General features: G+C 45.8%; 1 protein-coding gene across 1 annotated transcript in view; it reads left to right on the top strand.

The window, feature by feature from the left end:
• ANTXR1 (ANTXR cell adhesion molecule 1) overlaps positions 1 to 21,222 on the top strand; it is a 238,563-nt gene that overhangs the window by 167,661 nt on the left and 49,680 nt on the right. Inside the window, exons 14-16 of the mRNA XM_024738187.1 lie at positions 3,197 to 3,292; positions 3,811 to 3,978; positions 19,284 to 19,364. Of these exons, the coding sequence (XP_024593955.1) occupies positions 3,197 to 3,292; positions 3,811 to 3,978; positions 19,284 to 19,364 (345 nt within the window). The remainder of the gene's footprint in view (positions 1 to 3,196; positions 3,293 to 3,810; positions 3,979 to 19,283; positions 19,365 to 21,222) is intronic.

Below are 21,222 nucleotides of genomic sequence, written 5' to 3'. Positions count from 1 at the left end.
TTGTTTTTCCCTGCTTGGGTTTTTTTTTTTTTTTTTTTTGCTTTTGCTTGTTTTTATTTATTATTTTGCCATGTTTTATAGTCAGAAGTCTTCAAAATTAGCAGCTACAAGGGTTGAGAAGTAGAAAACTAGCATTTATTTGAAAGCATCAAATGGTTGGAAAAGCAAAACAAAAAAAGGGCAAAACCTTGAATTTTGTCAACACTGAGAAACAATCAAACAAGAGTATGGCTGCCTGGGCTCAAATCCATCTCCACCGCATTCAAGCTGGTGACTCAGTCACTTAATCTCTCTATTCCTTCTCTGTAAAATGGGTGTAATAGCACCAACTACCTCAGTGGCTATTTGTGAGCTAACTGGTTTATTTTATTTTATTTTATTTTTCATCTCTGGAAACCAAATTTTATTAGAAATATGAAAACGGGATAAAACCTTTGAGACAATTTCTTGTCTGTTGGGCCTTTTCTTCCCAGTCCCTTGATTATCAGATCTCTATTGTAAGGGATCCAAATACATCTTAAGAGCTTTGTCTTACCCATTAAATTTATCTGACAACATGTAGGTTTGAAAGGTTAAAGATGAGCTAACTGGTTTAATATTGATACATGTCTAGCGCCCAGAAGAGGGACCGGCACATACACGGTAAAGGGTACATAAATCCAGCTGTGGTTATCGTGGATTCAATACTTGCAAATATTGAGCACCTACTGTACACCAGGCTCTGTGCAAGATTTAAAATATAAGGGTCAACAGAATCCACTGCGCCTTCAGGGCACACAGTCCCATGTCCAAGGACATATACGTTGAAGAGAGAGAGAGACACAGAGAGAGACTGACCCATTCTGCTCACCTGCCAGAATGTCGCAAGTCCTCTGGTCAGCGGTGATCATTATGTATTCATGTTTTTTTTTGAATTTTTAAAAAGAAGCCTGCCTATTGCAAGCACAGCAGGTCACCCTGGGAGTCTTAATGTGTTACGTGTTACTGTTTTGCTTTGTCACCTCCGGCTCTGATCTCTCTTCTGCCGACCCGTGCTTTATACCCTGCCCCATGCATGGGATGCCCCTTATCATACAGTGACGGCCCCACATGGGACTCTACCGCCTCCACAGATGCCTCCAACACAAGTCCGTAGGGGGCCCGCTTGTTCTGAGCTCATCCGGCTGCTTTGCTGACCCCTTTTTTAGCTTCCTTTCCCTACCCAGGAGGGAAATTACACCACCACCTTATAGCCCATCCAGGACCGTAGATGGTGAGTTTTTCTCCCCACAACAGGAATAATCACAGTGCCAAGATGAGGAACGGTCTTGCTGATTATCCTTCCCTTTTCCATCCATAAACTTACAAGCTCCTTCATTTTGAAAAATATCATCAGCAGATACTTCTTGGGCATCTACCACATACTAGATGCTGTTCTAAAAGCTGAGAATAGTAAATACGACAAATAACCAGAAGTTTCCTTGGAACTTACATCCCGGTGTGCAGAGACAGACAATAAATAAATAGCAAGCCATGGTAAGAGATAAAAATAAAACAGATTGATGGGACGAAGGGAGTGGGACTACTTGAGAAGGATGTCCAGGGAAGGCCTCTCTGTGGAGTGATAAGAGAGATGCAACCATGAAAAGACCAGGGGAAAAGCCATTCCTGGACAAGGGAATGTGCACAGTCCCCGAGACAGGAATGCACGCAGAATATTTGAGGGCCAGAGAGAAGGGGAGCGTGGTAAGGAAGAAGGCTGGAGAGGTGAGCAGAGGCCAGAGCTCGCAGGGCAGAGTCGGGGTTTGGAATTTATTCTGCTGCTTTGTGGAGTATGGATCGTAGGTAAGAGGGCAGCAGGAAGGTCAGTTAGGAGACTACCTCAGTATCTAAGAGAAAGCTTATGGGGCCTTGAGACCAAGGTGGTGGAGGTGGTGATGGAGGTACAGTTGGAGAAGTCACACGTTTGGAATCTTTTAGAAGTAGGGTCAACAGAGCTCGCTGGGAAATTGAGATGGGGTGGGAGAGGGGCAGTGGGGGAGAGAGAATTCAAGAGTGACTCCTAGGCAGGGGGGAAGACTGTGGGAGGAGCAGGTCTGAGGTGGGGAAATCGGGACTTCTTTCTGGCTCGGTATTGCTTTGTTTTGTTTTAACCTCTTTATTGGAGTATAATTGCTTTACAATGGTGTGTTAGTTTCTGCTGTATAACAAAGTGAATCAGCTATACGTATACATATATCCCCATATCTCCTCCCTCTTGCGTCTCCCTCCCAACCTCCCTATCCCACCCCTCCAGGTGGTAACAAAGCACCGAGATGATCTCCCTGTGCTATGCGGCTGCTTCCCACTAGCTATCTATTTTACGTTTGGTAGTGTATATATGTCCATGCCTCTCTCTCGCTTTGTCACAGCTTACCCTTCCCCCTCCCCATATCCTCAAGTCCATTCTCTAGTAGGTCTGTGTCTTTATCCCTATCTTACCCCTAGGTTCTTCATGACATTTTCTTTTCTTAAATTCCATATATATGTGTTAGCATATGGTATTTGTCTTTCTCTTTCTGACTTACTTCACTCTGTATGACAGACTCTAGGTCTATCCACCTCTTTACGAATAGCTCAATTTCGTTTCTTTTTATGGCTGAGTAATATTCCATTGTATATATGTGCCACAACCTAAGTGTCCATCATCGGATGAATGGATAAAGAAGATGTGGCACATATACACAATGTTTCACATTTAGTAGTGTGTATATGTCAGTGCTACTCTCTCACTTTGTCCCAGCTTCCCCTCCCCACTCCCCGTGTCCTGAAGTCCATTGTCTACGTCTGGGATGCGGTATGGTTGAGATGTTGATTAGTCCCCCAGGAGGAGATGTCCGTGTCAGCGGAGTTCAGAGGAGTCAGGGATGAAGATGTACATTGACAGGTCATTAACGTGTAGATGGGATTAGATGAGATACCCTATAAAGGAGTAGAGATGCAGAAGAGAACAGGTCCCAAGAATACACCACGGTCTAACCATGTCGTGCTGCTCTTTATTCCCACTTTACAGGTAAGAAAAATAAGCTCAGGTAGGTTAAGTGACTTCCCAGGGCCCCAGGAAGCGGTAGCACTGGGATTTAACCCAGGCAGTCTACCCCTATCCGCTTTGCGACAGTGGACACATACATACAGCAATGGTGCTTTGCTTCCTTCACGTGTCACAATCTCTCTGCAGGAAGAAGATGACGATGGTCTGCCTAAGAAAAAGTGGCCTACGGTAGATGCCTCTTATTATGGTGGGCGAGGCGTTGGAGGCATTAAAAGAATGGAGGTAAGAGGACAGCTTCATGTACTCATATCTATGTGCTGACTACTCAGGGACGGAAAAGCAAAGCAAATTGGTGAAAACTCACACCTGAGGTCTAATGAGGACGTGAACTGTGAGGCATCAGATGGAGAGATGGCGGGTACAGCCTTTTACCTGTGCACTCCTATATCTTGCCCACTGTGAGTCAGAGCGATTCGCGCATTGGCTCAACCCCACCCACAGTGGTTTCTTCTCTCACTGGAATAAAATCCAAAGTTCTCGCCTGGGCCCACAATGCCTTTGCACGTACTGTCCCCACAGCCTGGACAGTTCCTCCCCCAAATATCCATGCCCCTCGCTGCCTTTCTCTGCGCCTTTAGCCCTCCCCCTTTCCCTTTTTCCATACCACCGCTCTTCCCTGACCCTCAAAACCCAAAGGAAATGAGGACTGGGTAGCACATCATACAGTTATTTGTGATTCTCGTTCTCCAGAGCCATCAGATTTTGTCATTTTGGTTTTTTTTGTATGTTATTTATTTTAGGTTCGTTGGGGAGAAAAGGGCTCCACAGAAGAAGGTGCTAAGTTGGAGAAGGCAAAGAATGCAAGAGTCAAGATGCCAGAGCAGGAGTACGAATTCCCGGAACCCCGAAATCTCAACAACAACATGCGCAGGCCCTCGTCCCCCCGGAAGTGGTATTCTCCGATCAAGGTGTGCCTCTTTCTACTCAAAAACCCATCCTCAAAAACCCATCCTCACTCCTCCTAAAACACTTACATAGTAAGAATCAGAATCTTTTGGTATGATAAAATATCAAACCAAAATCCAGCTTATCACAAAGAAACAAATTTCTAAAATCATGGACTTGAAAGTATAAATGTGTACTTTCTCAACTTCCACAATATCAAGGTGAGAGCTGGGCTTTTTTAATGGAAGTAGAGTTGATTTACAATGTTTTATTAGTTTCAGGTGTACAGCACAGTGATTCAGTTTCACGTATATATATACTCTTTTTCAGATTCTTTTCCATTATAGGTTGTTACAAAATATTGAGTGTAGTTCCCTGTGCTATACAGTAGGTCCTTGTTGGTTATCTATTTTATATATAGTAGTTTGTATCTGTTAATCTAAAATTCCTAATTTATCCCTCCCTGCCTCCTTTCCCTTTTGGTAACCATAAGTTTGTTTTCTATGTCTGTGAGTCTGTTTCTGTTTTATAAATAAGCTCATTTGTATAATTTTTTTAGATTCAACATATAAGTGATAGCATATGGCATTTGTCTTTCTCTGTCTGACTTACTTCACTTAGTATGACAATCTCTAAGTCCATCCATGTTGCTGCAAATGGTATTATTTCATTCTTTTTTACAGCTGAGTAATATTCCATTGTATATGTATACCACATCTTCTTTATCCATTCATCTGTTGATGGACATTTAGGTTGCTTCCATGTCTTGGCTATTGTAAATAGTGCTGCTATGAACATTGGGGTGCATGTTATATTTTTGTCTTTTCTGGATATACGCCCAGGAATGGGAGCTGGGCTTTTTTAAATCACCATGGCAAAGTGGTGGAATGAGAGTGGGCTAGGAGAAAGTGACTTGGGCAGTAACCCCAGAGGATCATTATAAATTACAGTAACATCTAGTAACTTCACTGGTAGGAAATTCCATAGTCTAACAACAATGGCAGGATTCTCCTTAATGCCTAATCTCTGTTCCTCTTGCCATAACATAAGCCCATCTCCCTTTATTCAAGCCAGGTGCTGGTGTATCAGGACACGCTAGTGGACTGTGTTGGCCATAGATCTGATACTCACTCTTCCTGGTTGTGAGCAAAATGCCTTATTTCTCCAGCATCTCTCTTCCCCGCCCCACCCCGCCCCTCACAGCTCCAGAGCTCAACTAAAACCCTCTATGACTTATTGGAAAATTTAAGTCATAGGAGGCAGTTAATACTTCCTAAAGTCCTCTTTTCTCTTCCTCTTGGGTGCAGGTATCTTTGAATTCATGTGATTCATCCAACACCCTTGCTCTGTGGTCTTGCCCATAAGCATCTACACTAAGCCAGTTATCAGAGAGCACTAGGAAATCATAGCTAAAAAGACTGACATAATCTGTCCCCATTCCCTCGTTTCCTGCCATGGAAAACTGAGATGGTAGAGTGCTTGCTCTGCCCAGGTCTGGAACCCAAGGCTCCATCTCAGGTCTACGGCCTCCAGTTCTGTGCTGCAGACAGAACTATGCCAAGTCCAAGGACTCAGCAAAAGATTCAATATAAGAACCAGCTCTCATCACCACCCCATACACACACACACACACACACACACACACACACGCAGCTTTACCCTTCTTCCAGTGACAACAAAAAAAACACTCATCATCCGCTGAGATATTTGCTAATTTTAGAGCAGACTTTCTGCCATGAAATCAAAAGAAATAACCATTTTAAACAGTGGAGGGAAACTTTCTCAGTAGTTGCCTCTGCTCCGCAGACCCACCTCACGCTCAGACTAATCACGGTGCATTTCCATTTTGGTTTGACGTGTTTAACTGGTGAGGTCCTTTAGATAAGCCACCCCTTCCCCCAGGGCAATGGGTTGAACTCTGGAAAAATGTAGGCAAAATGTGGCTTGCTTGACTAACAGCTGTTTGCTTCTAATTATTTTCTAATGTGGAACATGCAGTGGCGTGCATACATGTGCAGACAGGAAGGAGCCAAGTAGAATCTCAGAGACGAAGACGAAAGGGGATTTTCTATTGTGTTGTTTTCAGGAATCTGTACCTCATGACTAATACAACATATTTGGTAAGAGCCGGGTTTTCATCTCTGTAATCTTGGATGTTGAGAGAACATTCATTCTATTTGAAGAATTTCTGCTTGAGAGCATGTTATTCGTCTGTTAACTAGTGGTTTAGGACTGAGTTTTACGAAATAAATGAGGATATGGACAACTAGATTTAGAAATCTCAAAACACTCCCAACACACACTTGGAATTAGATCCAGTTCAGTTATTCGTTGTGCACCTACACTCTGTGCCAGGTATTGCTGCCTGGTGAGCATATAGAGGGTCTCAAACTTGGCTGAGAATCAGAATCACCTGGAAGAGCTTTAAAAATACAAATTCCCAGGCCTGATGTCTCAAACCTAATGATTCAGTCTCACGATAGGCTTTCAAAGGCTCTCTGGCCTTCACAACCTGCCCACTTTTTCTCATCGGGTGAAACTCCATTTTTCCCCAACGCCTCCCTTTTCAAATTTCTCATCCAAACTCCCTAAGTGAGACCCCTCTGTTGCCCTTGCCCCAGTTATCGCTCCCTCCACAGCCCCTGCTCTTCAGCCTTGGTCATTGTGTGTGTGTGTGTGTGTGTGTGTTTGTGTGTGTGTGTGTGTTGTGTGTGTTTGGGTTGTGTGTTTGTGCATGTGTGTTTGTGTGTGCATGTTATGTGTGTGTTTGTGCGTGTTGTGTCTGTGTGTGTGTGCGTTATGTGTGTTTGTGTTGTGTGTCTGTGTGCGTGTTGTGTGTGTGTCTGTGTGTGTGCGTGTTATGTGTGTGTGTTTGTGGTGTGTGTCTGTGTGTGTCTGTGTGTGTCTCTGTGCGTGTTATGTGTGTGTGTGTCTGTGTCTGTATTTTTGTTTGTCTGTGTCTGTGTGTGTCTCTGTGTGTGTGTTTGTGTGTCTGTGTGTGTGTGTCTCTGTGTCTGTGTGTGTGTTTGTGTGTGGTGTCTGTGTGTCTGTGCATGTGCATCTGTGTGTGTGTCTCTGTGTGTGTCTGTGTGTGTGTTTTTGTGTGTGTGTGTCTGTGCGTGTGTCTCTGTGTCTCTGTGTCTGTGTGTGTGTCTGTGTCTGTCTCTGTGTGTGCGTATCTGTGTCTGTGTGTGTGCGTGTTATGTGTGTGTTTGTGTGTGTGTTGTGTGTTTGTGTGTGTTTGTGTTGTGTGTGTTTGTGTCTGTGTCTCTGTGTGTGTGTGTCTGTGTGTGTCTGTGTGTTTGTGTTGTGTCTGTGTGTGTATGTGTGTGTGTGCATATTATGTGTGTGTCTGTGTGTGTGTGCATGTTATGTGTGTGTCTGTGTCTGTGTGTCTGTGTGTGTGTGTGTCTGTGTCTGTCTGTGTTGTGTCTGTGTGTGTCTGTGTGTGTGTGCATGTTGTGTGTGTCTCTGTGTTGTGTCTGTGTCTGTGTGTGTCTGTGTGTGTGTATCTGTGTGTGTGTCTGTGTCTCTGTGTGTGTGTGTCTGTGTGTGTCTGTGTGTGTTGTGTCTGTGTGTGCATGTTATGTGTGTGTGTCTGTGTGTGTGTGTCTGTGTTGTGTCTCTGTGTGTGTCTGTGTGTGTGTGCGTGTTGTGTGTGTGTCTGTGTGTGTGTGTGTGTGTGTGTGTGTGTGCTGGTTCTCAAAGTGTGGTGCCTGGACCAGCAGCATCAGCATCCCCCAGGAACTCGTTAGAAATGAACATTCTCAGGCCCCAACCGAGATCTACCAAATAGGCAACTTTGGGGGTTGGGCCCAGTGACCTGGGTTTTAGCAAGCGCAGTTAATCAGTTGTCACCCAAGGTTCCAGCCAGCCTTCCAGAGGAAGCTCCTTGAGGGCGGGAACTGTGGTGCATGGCAAAGCGGCCACAGTCACGCCTCAGAGATTCGTCGGGAGTCTCAGCCAGGAGACCTTGTTAGTTTTCACACGGGCCTATGGTTCCCACAAACAGAGCTGCTGGATTAATGTTAAGTGGTTGGAAAACTGAGTGTCAAAGAATCACCAGAAAAGCCAGAGGGCAAAAACCTGTGATGCTGGTGGGCTTGCTAAGCGTCAGTAGGACTCCCTTGTTAGGACAGGAAGAAGTGTGAATGGTCCTCCTGCTGCTGGGGCAGCTCACACCGAGGCTTACTTAGCAAACTATTGTACCATAGCTCTTTTGTGTAACTGCTCCTGTTTATGAGTCTTCCCTCACCAGATTTGACCCCCCGGAGGCACCAATTATGCTTAACTCATCTTTGAATCACCCATAAACAGCAGTGTACCTGGCACGGAGTAGGAATTCCACCATCTCTTGTTAAAGAGACACGTGGGACATAATTATGAAACAACTCCCAGAGCATTAAGCCAGATAGACTTTCTCTGTGTGTCTGTGTGTGTGTCTGTGTGTGTCTCTGTGCGTGTTATGTGTGTGTGTGTCTGTGTCTGTATTTTTGTGTTTGTCTGTGTCTGTGTGTGTCTCTGTGTGTGTGTTTGTGTGTCTGTGTGCGTGTGTCTCTGTGTCTGTGTGTGTGTCTCTGTGTCTGTGTGTGTGCGTGTTATGTGTGTGTGTGCGTGTTTGTGTTGTGTGTCTGTGTGTGTGTGTGTTGTGTCTGTGTGTGTGTGTGTCTGTGCGTGTGTCTCTGTGTCTGTGTGTGTCTGTGCGTGTGTCTCTGTGTCTGTGTGTGTTTGTGTGTGTGTCTCTGTGTCTGTGTGTGTGTGCGTGTTATGTGTGTGTCTGTGTCTGTGTGTGTGTCTGTGTTGTGTCTGTGTGTTTGTGTGTGTGTCTGTGCGTGTGTCTCTGTGTCTCTGTGTCTGTGTGTGTGTCTGTGTCTGTCTCTGTGTGTGCGTATCTGTGTCTGTGTGTGTGCGTGTTATGTGTGTGTTTGTGTGTGTGTTGTGTGTTTGTGTGTGTTTGTGTTGTGTGTGTTTGTGTCTGTGTCTCTGTGTGTGTGTGTCTGTGTGTGTCTGTGTGTTTGTGTTGTGTCTGTGTGTGTATGTGTGTGTGTGCATATTATGTGTATGTCTGTGTGTGTGTGCGTGTTATGTGTGTGTCTGTGTCTGTGTGTGTGTGTGTGTGTGTGTGTCTGTCTGTGTTGTGTCTGTGTGTGTCTGTGTGTGTGTGCATGTTGTGTGTGTCTCTGTGTTGTGTCTGTGTCTGTGTGTGTCTGTGTGTGTGTATCTGTGTGTGTGTCTGTGTCTCTGTGTGTGTGTGTCTGTGTGTGTCTGTGTGTGTTGTGTCTGTGTGTGCATGTTATGTGTGTGTGTCTGTGTGTGTGTGTCTGTGTTGTGTCTCTGTGTGTGTCTGTGTGTGTGTGCGTGTTGTGTGTGTGTCTGTGTGTGTGTGTGTGTGTGTGTGTGTGTGCTGGTTCTCAAAGTGTGGTGCCTGGACCAGCAGCATCAGCATCCCCCAGGAACTCGTTAGAAATGAACATTCTCAGGCCCCAACCGAGATCTACCAAATAGGCAACTTTGGGGGTTGGGCCCAGTGACCTGGGTTTTAGCAAGCCCAGTTAATCAGTTGTCACCCAAGGTTCCAGCCAGCCTTCCAGAGGAAGCTCCTTGAGGGCGGGAACTGTGGTGCATGGCAAAGCGGCCACAGTCACGCCTCAGAGATTCGTCGGGAGTCTCAGCCAGGAGACCTTGTTAGTTTTCACACGGGCCTATGGTTCCCACAAACAGAGCTGCTGGATTAATGTTAAGTGGTTGGAAAACTGAGTGTCAAAGAATCACCAGAAAAGCCAGAGGGCAAAAACCTGTGATGCTGGTGGGCTTGCTAAGCGTCAGTAGGACTCCCTTGTTAGGACAGGAAGAAGTGTGAATGGTCCTCCTGCTGCTGGGGCAGCTCACACCGAGGCTTACTTAGCAAACTATTGTACCATAGCTCTTTTGTGTAACTGCTCCTGTTTATGAGTCTTCCCTCACCAGATTTGACCCCCCGGAGGCACCAATTATGCTTAACTCATCTTTGAATCACCCATAAACAGCAGTGTACCTGGCACGGAGTAGGAATTCCACCATCTCTTGTTAAAGAGACACGTGGGACATAATTATGAAACAACTCCCAGAGCATTAAGCCAGATAGACTTTCTCCTGTGACCCACACAAATCACTTAGGTACTCTCAATGCAAAGAAGGTGACATTCTTCTTGCCATATCTTTGAGGAAAGGAGAGCAAAAGAGGTCCTCTTATGTGTATCTGGACAGGTGGGCGAGGGAAGGGTGAGAACAAGGAAGTTTGAGAGTAGAAGCACAGAAAGGAATTCAAAAGTCATAATGTACACTGTTTGTCCAGAAAAAGAACGGACTTGCTACCAGAACTTCAGCCTTCACACTGTTTAACCCAATGCATGGTCCACGATGAGCCACATTCTAGCCACAATGTCTATACACATTCACTAGGCCTTGGGCAAAACATTCAGCCTCATGCTGTGCCATAAACTCTGCTTCCCTTTCCTGAACGCTCTCACCAGATTTGTCACAGCTCTGGCAGGAAACAGAAGGCACCCTCAAGAGGGTTGAAATCACACAGATCAGGGAAGGGTTAAGAGTGGGGACTACTCTTCGTTGCATAGCAATGGTGAGGCACCCAGGGACTAGCAACAGTGAGAGCTGTTACATCCCTAGGCCTGAAGAGCAAGGAGGCGAGAGGGTGTCACTGGAACCAGTGAAAGCTGCAGCTCTGGAGAAGAGGCCACCCAGTGGGAGCTGTGGCCACAGAGAGGGTCAGCTATCTAAATCTGCCCTGTTCCGTGTTTTTATATGGCCCACAAGTTAAGAATGGCTTTTTGTATTTTTAAATGATTATATCAGCACCTACATAATAGCCTGGAGTTTGCCTCTTGACCTACAAAGCCTAAGATATTTACCCTTTGGCCCTGTACAGAAAATGTTTGCAGACCCTGGCCCTATAAGAATGCAGCCACCCACTCCTCCATGCATATTATGCATGTTGAGTCATTTAATCCTCACAACAACCCTGTGAGATATTATCTCCATTTTACAGATGAAGAAACTGAAGCATAGAGAGGTGTCAGTCACTTGCCCGAGGACACACAAATGGCAGCTCGAATTCAAATCAGGCAATCTGACTTGAGTCTAGGGATTTCCCTGGCAGTCCAGTGGTTAGGACTCCATGCTTCCACTTCAGGGGGCGCGGGTGTGACCCCTGGTCAGAGAACTAAGATCCTGCAAGTGGCAGGGCATGGCCAATAAATAGATAAATAAATAAATAAATAAATAAGAATGCAGCCACCAATGAAGGCAGGGCATAAATAAAGAAAGAAAGAAAGAAAGAAAGAATTTTTAAAAAGAATGCAGCCACCAACGAAGCCAGGGCTCAGGGAGGGAGCAGAAGGAGTAAGCATCGACCTGCCCCTCATCTTGCCCTCTTACCTCCTTCTTTTTTAAATTGAAGTTTAGCTGATTTACAATGTTGTGTCCGTTTCTGCTGCACAGCAAAGTGATTCTATTATGCATATATATATTCTTTTTCCGATTCTTTTCCCTTATAGGTTATTACAGAATATTGAGGATAGTTCCCTGTGTTGTACAGTAGATCCTTGTTGGTTATCTATTTTATATATAGTAGTATCTGTTAATCCCAAACTATGAATTTATCCCTGCCCCCCCTCCACCTTTCCCCTTTGGTAACCATAAGTTCGTTGTCTATGTTTGTGGGTCTATTTCTGTTTTGTAAATAAGTTCATCTGTATCATTTTTTTTTTAGATTCCACATATAAGCGATATCATATGATATTTGTCTTTCTCTGTCTGACTTACTTCACTTAGTATGATAATCTCTAGGTCCATCCATGTTGCTGCAAATGGCATTATTTCATTCTTTTTCATGGCTGAGGAAGATTCCATGGTATACATGTACCACATCTTTATCCATTCATCTGTCCACTCTCGTCTCCCTCTGATGCCACCTGTTGGCCACACCAAAGGGAAGCTAGATGATGCCATCTGTAGAGGTCAGGCTTCCAAGGCATGGAGCAAGGAAGGCAGAGAAACACAGAGCGTGGATAGCGGCAGGCAGCTCATGGAGGATAACCTGCCCCACTATAAACAGGGAGAACACCTCCATCCAGCGCAAAACTTTCAGGAGGTACTGGGAAGAGTCCTGGTTCCCCAATGAAGGTGGTCAGAATCATATACACCTTTAAACTGGTTGCATTTGACTCGGTTTTTCGTGCATTTCAGGAAATAGATTTGAGGAGCAGAGAAGCAGGGAAGCACATTGCCTAAGCACATCCCGCAGGAACTCACTGAGAGAAAGAGTCCGCAATGGGCTGCTCCTCACCGTCGCCCAGGCTAATTTAAGGCACTGACCACACTGACCACACTTCACCCTTTCCTCATTCCAGGCTCATGATCAAGAAATTTTCCGATATTGACTTTTTCTTTGCTCAGTTTTCACCCCCTGGCTTTACAGCAATCCCGTGCTTCTCGTTAAATTGGGACTGACCGTTTTAGGCGAGTTAAGTAATGCCCAGATGTATGACCACCAGAAAGATTAAAACCAGGACTGTTTTCAGGTTTGCTGGAAGGCTTGCGGCCTTCAGAGAAATGAGTTTTCTCCTTTTCCAGTAGCTCCTCCATGTGACTGGCAATGACAGAAATGACAGCTGAAGGACCAGAGCCAGAACCTGGCTGGCACGGTGGACTGGCCTGTGCTGTTGCAGTGCCGGGGAGCGGGTGGTGTTCTGTTCATTTTCTTTAAGGTGAACCTGTCATCCCTGGCCTTAAGCACCTCAGCCTTGTAATCAAGCAGCATTCAGTGGTGAAACAGTTCTGAATGAAGCTATATGTAGCCTAGTAAGACACACCGAAGCCTTAAATGCTGTCAGATGTGCCGTTGATGTTCAACAGACTTTTTTTGTCCCTCCCCGGCTACTTTTTAGAATGGTTCCAACCATTGTTTAAACAGAGACCAAAAGAAAATAGAGAAAAAAAAGTAACCATGTGTGATTGTGTGTATGTGTGTGTGTGTGTGTGTGTAAGGAAAGTTTCCAACTTAGGTATTAATTTATTTCATTTAAAGGGAAGCATGGGTCACAATATTTACCATATATTTTAAGGTGTAAAAAAATGTGTTAGTCTCTAACAGCCCTCTAAGTTGAACTACCCTCAAAATTCTCAACCTCTGACTAACTTCCAAACAGCTGAGGCAGACAAACCAGAAGAGAAGACACAGCTGCTGCCTGGCCCTCCATCAGCCCCCAAAAAAAAGAAAGAAAGAAGAAACCCAGCCACAAAGCCCATGCACCAAGATGCTTTGCGTGTTGGGCCTCACAAACCTCCCTGGGCACAGTCTTCTTGTTTAGGAAGAAACAAAAGCGAGCATTGACATAGAACCTCCAGTCTGCCAGCCTTTGTGGTATGAAAAGTATTGATTGTCTGAGGCTGAGGTAGAGTTTGGGAGCCTGGAATTGGTACATTTCTCATGTTATAGTCAAAGTGTGTCAATTTCATATGAAAGAAAGGTATATGTAAATGTCAGCTAATGCACTCTGGTGGTGGGTTCCCAGGATGGTAGGAAATCTTTGAGCTTCACAGAAGCATTTCTCTTCTGGAGTGAGGACCAGTGTCTTGACACGTACCTTGAAGAGAGACGCATGCATTCGGGACACTCAGATCTGAGAGAAATAGTGGAGTCAACTCAAAGTCTCCCCCCAGGGGCTTCCCTGGTGGCGCAGTGGTTGGGAGTCCGCATGCCAATGCAGAGGACGCGGGTTCGTGCCCCGGTCCCGGGGGGATCCCACGTGCTGCGGAGCGACTGGGCCCATGGGCCATGGCCGCTGAGGCTGCGCATCCGGAGCCTGTGCTCCGCGGCAGGAGAGGCCACTGCAGTGAGAGGCCCGCGTACCGCAAAAAAAAAAGGCTCCCCCCAGGAGGAGTGGGTAAAGCCCAGGGACTTCTTGGAAGAATCCCCTGAGGCTCTTGTGGCCCTAAAGGGATGTTATTAATAAGCCCAGTAGCTACTGTCTTGAAATGACGGGCTTTTGCCTCCTCTCAGAAAATTAAACATGGGGGCCTTTGCTGTGCACTTCTGTTTGACTTTTGAGAGTTATGTTTATCCTCTTCTTGGTTATAAACACTCTCATTCTAAAGCTTACTTCAGCTCTTCTTGCATTAAAAGCTACCTGGCATAGGAGTAGAAAGAGGTATAGGATGGGTAGATAACCAAGATCATTTTCTGTGCCACACAGAATGGGGACTTCGGGTTCATTTGTGGGACATTCCGAGCTCAGAACACTGAGGGTACAACCAGAACTATCTGGTCTCCCCTTGGGCAGCACAACTCATGATAGCAGCTCACCTGCATGAAGGGCTAACCTGGGTGAAGCATGTACCACAAGTCGGGCACAGTCCCAAGGGCCTTTCCTGCACTCACTCCTTCATTTCTCACCACCACCCTCAAAATTAGAAACTGCTACTCCTCCTGTTTTACAGATGGCAAAATCAAGGCACAGGGAGGTTAGGTAACTTGCCTAAATTCACACTGCTAATAAGATGTCTCTTGGTTTATTTTATTTTATTAATAGCATCCATTAAAAGCATCCATTCCAGCTAGCCATGAAATCTGTTACTAATCAGGTAGTAGAAAGGACTGGGAGCCTGGAGGTAAAAGACCAATCAGGAAACTATTCTCAGGATGAGTGACAGATGATGAGGGCCTAGGCCAAGGCAGTAGCCGTGGAGACAGGGGGGTTGTGACAGAGAGAACATTCGAGAGACATGGTCGAAGTTGGATATGAAGGGGTGGCAGAGGGAGGGGAGGTGAGAATGATTATCTGGTGTCCACCTTGTCCATCTGGATGTCAGTGGTGCCGTGGACCAAGGCGGGGTATGCAAAAAGCGGAGCAGGTTGGGGAAAAATTGTTCAGTTTGTGATGTTTGGTTTTTTTATACCTGTGATGTGCTTACATTACAACTAAGATTCGGTGGGTATTTGGATCTGGAGCTCAAGAGAGGACCAAGCTGAAGTAAGAATGTGTGAGCCATGGGCAGACAGGTGGAAGTTTGACCCATGGGACCCGGTGAGAGCAGTCAAAGCGAGCATTCAGGGCTTCGCTGGTGGTGCAGTGGTTGTGAGGTTGTGGTTCGTGCCCTGGTCCGGGAGGATCCCACATGCCGCGGAGCGGCTGCGCCCGTGAGCCATGGCCGCTGAGCCTGCGCGTCCGGAGCCTGTGCTCCGCAACGGGAGAGGCCACAGCAGTGAGAGGCCCGCGTACTGCAAAAAAAAAAAAAAAAAAAAAAGTGAGCATTCAGCCTGGGGGGGTGAGACTAGAAGAGGGGGGACAGCAAGGGGACACCACCACATCGTGTGTAAGCAGAGGGGAGGAGGAGAAGAGGCTGGAACGGATCATGAGAGTTATAGGAAGGAGAAGGCAAAGCCAAGGGATAGTGAGGAAGGGAGAGGCCCAGAGCCTCTGATCGCTCTAAAGAATCAAGTAAAATGAGGCCACAGGTGGCCAAGGCATTTGGTAGCCGGGATGCTGTGGGCAGCCTTAGCGAAGCAGCTTTGGTGGAGTGTTGGGGTCATCAAACACTGTCACAGAAGCCAGAGGGAAAGGGGGGAATGGAGTTGTAGGAGCACCAAATGAAGGACGGGTAGATCCATGCTTGTAAAGTTCAAATTATTGGATTCTTACATCCGCATTACACTCATTTCCATCTTTCTACAGAGACTCCCAGTCTTTCATTTTAATGACTTTACCCCATCGTTGATAAGACTGAATGAGTACTTTCTATGAGACGAGTATCTTACTTCAATATCTAGCTGTAAGCCTTTTAACAAATCTATAGGGTAGACAGTATTATTATGTCTTTTTTTTAAAGATGAGTAAGGTAAGGCTTAAGGACATGAAACAGCTTGTCCGAGGCTGCAGCAGAGCTGGTGAGGGGAAGCCTCAGAACACAAACACTCTGAATCCAGTCGTTTTGTGCTGAAATACCACTCTATGATCTGTTGCCTCAAAGAAACACAACGCTTTCTCCTGGTGTTACACATCTAGGTGGTTTCTGCCCCTTTGCCCTGCATGGCGCTTTAGATTTCTGCTGAGTGAATTAACACACTTCCTCAACAGCTACTTTTTCTTTCAGCCCCATCTCATTGCTCCTCATCTGTCAAGGAGCTGAGTGATCAGTGCACAGAACACTGAGGGTGGGATGATTTACGAAGCCAAATACCCGGAGTTCCCCCAAAAAAAGCAAAAGCAAAAGAAAAAGAGGCATTCTTCCAGGAAATCCACCTGGTTATATCCTGAAATATAAATGTTTATCCCAAAGAACCTTAAAGGAGAACATTTAGCTGATGCTTGAAATGGTTTAATGCAGACAACCATGCTGAACCCAGCAGCGGTCCTTCCAGTATTCTAAAGTCATTTCAAAATATTTTTAGAGGTTTTTGTAAATACTTGGCCAAGAGAGATGAGAAACATTACACTTAGCAAGACAAAGTTGAATCCACAAGAACTCGAGCAACAGAGTTGATAAAGGTTCAAAAGCACATTTTTTGTATCTAAATAAAACCCGCCAGAAGATAATTTCAAAACACCAAGTCTTCGAGGTGTCATTCTTAAATGGATGCTGCCACTACGAATGCTTTGTGGCAAGGAACTGGAAGTTTCTAGACTCTCTCAGCCTTTCAGCATTATCCTTCAAAGACCTCTTCCGGATCAGTGTTTTCAAACATGCCCGACTGAGACCCCAACAGGAAATACATGTTGGCCCAGTATATGCTTATGTGTGCAAAAGTGTGCATTCACTTCACACACTCATACACACACCCATGCATTCAGCCTGGGGGGTGAGACTAGAAGAGGGGGACATTTGCCCTTAACTCAAATATTTTCTTTCCTATTTTATTTTATTTGTTAAAAATTCTGGTCCTAATACACAAAACTTTTTCATGAGGGCTTGAAGAGTCGCAATCCACAGTTTAGAAACCCTGTTCTAAAGGGTCTGCACAGGCAAGAACCTGCAATTGGTATAAGAGAAAGTATACGAGCTTTGCACAGGGAACTATATTCAATATCTTGTGATAAACCATAATGGAAAGGGATATTTTAAAAAAAGAATATGTGTATATATATATATATATAACTGAATCACTTTGCTGTACAGTAGAAATTAACACAACGTTGTAAATCAACTACACTTCAATTTAAAAAATAATCAATGCAATTAAAAAATATATTTTAAGAAAGAAAGTTTATGAGCTTTGGAACTAGACAGACATGGAGTGGGGTCCAATCACACCTCTCCAGTTTACACACTGTGTGCCTTTGGGCAAGTTAGTTGATCTCTCTGGTTCCCTCTCCATAACCCTTTGGAATTGCTGAGAGAATGAAAGGAGCAGACACATAGAAAAGCACCCAGCCAAGCACTTAGTAGCACTGAATGCATTCATTCGTCCAACAAATATTCACTGAGCACCAGAAGCTGTCCTAAGGGCTGGGCATATAGCAGTTAACGAAACCAGTGGCACCTCTGCTTTCGTGGAGTTCACATTCCAGATGGCAGAGAGAGACACTAAGCAAATAGACTATGTCAGGGAGTGATAAGGGCTGTATTGGTTTCATACTGTTGCTATAACAAATTACCACTAACTTAGTGGCTTAAAACCACACAAATTTATTATCTTATAGTTCTGGAGGTCAGAAGCCCAAAATGGGTCACACTGGGCTAAAACCAAGTGAAGCCAGGGCTTCATTCCTGCTGGAGGCCCTAGGAGAGACTCCATCTCCATGTCTTACCCAGATTCCAGAAGCTGCCCACACTCATTGGCTTACGGCCCCCTCTCCTCCCCAAAGCCAACAACGACGGGTTGAATCCTTCTCACATGGGATCACATTCACTCTGCTTCTGTCGCCCCATCTCCTTCTCTGACGCTGACCCTCCTACCTCCCTCTGTTAAAGACCCATATGGTTAGATTGGGTCCACCCGATGATCCAGAATCATGTCCCCACCTCCAGATCCTTAACTTAATCACATCTGCAGAGCCCTTTTTGCAATGAAAGGGAACATATTCACAGGTTCTAGAGACTAGGATGTCATCCTTGGAGGTGGAGGGGAGCAGATTGTCCTGGTCACCACAAGAGTGATGAAGGGAAATAAGACAAAATAAAGGTGACTTCTGCCCGTTGATGGAGTCACCAACCAGGGTTAATAATAAGAGCAAAGCTGGGACTTCCCTGGTGGCACATTTGTTAAGAATCCGCCTGCCAGTGCAGGGGACACGGGTTTCATCCCTGGTCCAGGAAGATCCCACATGCCGTGGAGCAACTAAGCCCGTGCACCACAACTACTGAGCCTGCGGTCTAGAGCCCGCGAGCCACAACTACTGAGCCTACATGCCACAACTACTGAAGCCTGCACCCCTAGAGCCCGTGCTCTGCAACAAGAGAAGCCACCACAATGAGAAGCCTGTGCACCACAATGAAGAGTAGCCCCCGTTCTTGGCAACTAGAGAAAGCCTGCACACAGCAACGAAGACCCAACGCAGCCAAAAAATTAAAAGATAGTAATAATAATAAGAGCAAAGCTAAATAAATGTCTCTTTTTTTTCTGTTAGTGTTTTCAGTGGCAGAAACCAGCCTCTGCTCAGCATGTCTAGGGAACTAGAACGTTAGACTGCCTTTGCCACATACTGTGAAAACTTTAGCACTCGTAGGCTCACTCCTTCCAGACTCAACCAATCACCTACAACTCCAAAGGGGGTTGTGATTTGTGGTGATCCGTGATCTTTGGTCATTTGTCTGTCGAGCCTGGGATTCCAGAGCCCATCGTAGGGACAGCAATGGATCTGTGCCCCAGGGGCCTTTCATTGGTCTCACCCTGTCCATGCTTCTATTTAGTCACTTCCTGCTTGAATCTGTCCTCATTGTTTCATTTGTAAACTCTGGACACTAAGTGGGAAGAAAAAACTTTAGTGCAAGTCGAAAAGATTGACTTGCGGTGTGAGGAGTTGCCTGCGAATATGATGAGGGCAAAAGCCGAGAGCCTGAATGAATCCTCCGTGTCTGCAAATCTGAGGCTGCGCTAAAGTCACAGATGTCTCCTGCGCGAGCATCGGGGTCCTCTGGGATGTGCCTCTCCTCCTCCTCCATTCCTGAGGCCCACATTTGAACTTAGGGACTACAGAGTCACATCCTATGGCAACTGCATTGCCGGTGAAGTGTGGTTCACATGACTTAAGAAGCATGGAAGTTTCTGCCTGTCGGTGCTGGCCCCTGGTCTGGTTTCAGATGTAATCTTGGTGCATTTGTTTTATTTCAGGGAAAACTTGATGCCCTGTGGGTCCTGCTAAGGAAAGGCTACGATCGTGTGTCCGTGATGCGTCCACAGCCAGGAGACACGGTAGGATTCGTTAACGGGGTCGCACACATGCGTTCTTTTTGCACTCTCTCTCTCTCTCTCTCTCTCTCTCTCTCTCTGACTGTTGAGCCAGAATAACTCCAGATATAGGAATCCAGCTATGATTTCATGTTGTGACAAATCAGACACTACTTTTCAAAACTTGGGTTTTTACAAGACCTTGAGTTTCGACTTGCTTTTTTGAAAAGGATTTTGACAGAAATAGCTTAGCTTTAATGTCCTAGGACTTGAGCTTCTGAGTTTACAGGTACAGTGTGTGAATAAAGCAGGACTGGCTCTTACTCAGGTAGCTCCAGGGGAGAGGCCTGCCGCTTCTCAGCCACACTGACCAGTGGTGACAAGCAGGACGCCAGGGCCACAGGATGGAGCCACGGAATAGGGGCCACAGAAAACTCCCCCACCTTCCAGCAGGCATTGGGCCCAGCTGGTCCAGGATCACAGGAGGACCTTCCACCCTGGTGAGGGTTTGCCCTGAAACTGTCAGGGCCAAGCTCAGATGTCTCAACTAGAAGGAGACAGAAAGGGAGGAGGCATCAGAGGCCTTAGAAACCATCTAGCCAAAGTCCTCATTTTGTAAGTGAGGAAAAAGAGGACAAGACAAGCTGAATACTGTGTTCTGTTCAGATAGTAACAATGCTGGAAACAACCTCAGTTCTGCTGTAATCACACCATTGCTATGTCTTCCGGGAAGAGTTAGTCTCTCTTTCATAAAATCTACAGAGCAAAGCTGGGGACCAAATTCTCCCTCAACTACCCACGACCTGCATCTTGCATCCGCTGCTCTGGGAATCGAGCACATGAACCCCAAAGCAAAATCAAGGTGTCTAATTTGGGGCTCCTTTCAAACCAGGTCCTTCCTGCCTGGAAAACTCCAGGCCAGTCACTTGATCTCTCTGAACTTCATCTTTATAAAGTATTTGGTAATAACTACTTCACAGTGTGGCAGGTTGGAGAAGGTAATGTTTGTAAAGCACGTGGCCTAACGTTTGAACACTTAGTGATGCTTAGTCAGGGCAAATATTATTAGGATTATTTACTTTGTGCTTTTCTACTGTCTGTGAAGGGTTGATGCAAAAATTCAAACTATACTGCAATTGATGTGTGTCAGATATACCCACATCTTTACCCTGCCCACTCTGCAACACGGCACAACTAATAAAACACGAGAGCAGAGCCAGTTAGGCAGGCCCCCCTTCCTTTGCACCTGGTGACAGGTGACAATGGGTGGCTTGTGGCTGAGGGGATTTGGTCTAAAGTTTCACAGCCTGTGCAGGCTGCAGCCAATTAGCTATTCCTGCTCCAGTTTGTGGCAGGGACAACAGGCAAGAATGACATTTAAAAAAATCCCAGGGTTTCCCTGGTGGCGCAGTGGTTGGGGGTCCAGCGGCCGATGCAGGGGACACAGGTTCGTGCCCCGGTCCGGGAAGATCCCACATGCCACGGAGCGGCTGGGCCCATGAGCCATGGCCGCTGAGCCTGCGCATCCGGAGCCTGTGCTCCGCAACGGGAGAGGCCACAACAGTGAGAGGCCCGCATACCGGAAAAAAAAAATCCCAGGCCATATAAATGCTGGGCCAGCTTGGCCCTCATGACACGTGGAATTTGTATTTTGTCTGTGCACGTCAACAAGAACACATTGCCATAGCAGATTTGAAAGTACAAACTCTACAGCTAACAGAAATGAGCCTAGGCCATCAACTTTGTACTCAGGGTGGTATTTGGCCTTATAAGTTATACATACGGTTTCTGTGGAAAATTAAGAATTTTTTTTAGCCTGCATGAGACTCATCTAACAGATTACAAAAAAAAAAAAAAAAAAAAGAAAACCAAAACCTGGGTC

The sequence above is a fragment of the Neophocaena asiaeorientalis genome, unplaced genomic scaffold (assembly GCF_003031525.2).
Source record: "Neophocaena asiaeorientalis asiaeorientalis breed wild unplaced genomic scaffold, Neophocaena_asiaeorientalis_V1.1 scaffold756, whole genome shotgun sequence".
NCBI classification, from domain to species: domain Eukaryota; kingdom Metazoa; phylum Chordata; class Mammalia; order Artiodactyla; family Phocoenidae; genus Neophocaena; species Neophocaena asiaeorientalis.
The sequence above is the reverse complement of the archived record's forward strand: the minus strand, read 5'-3'. Positions and strand labels throughout refer to the sequence as shown.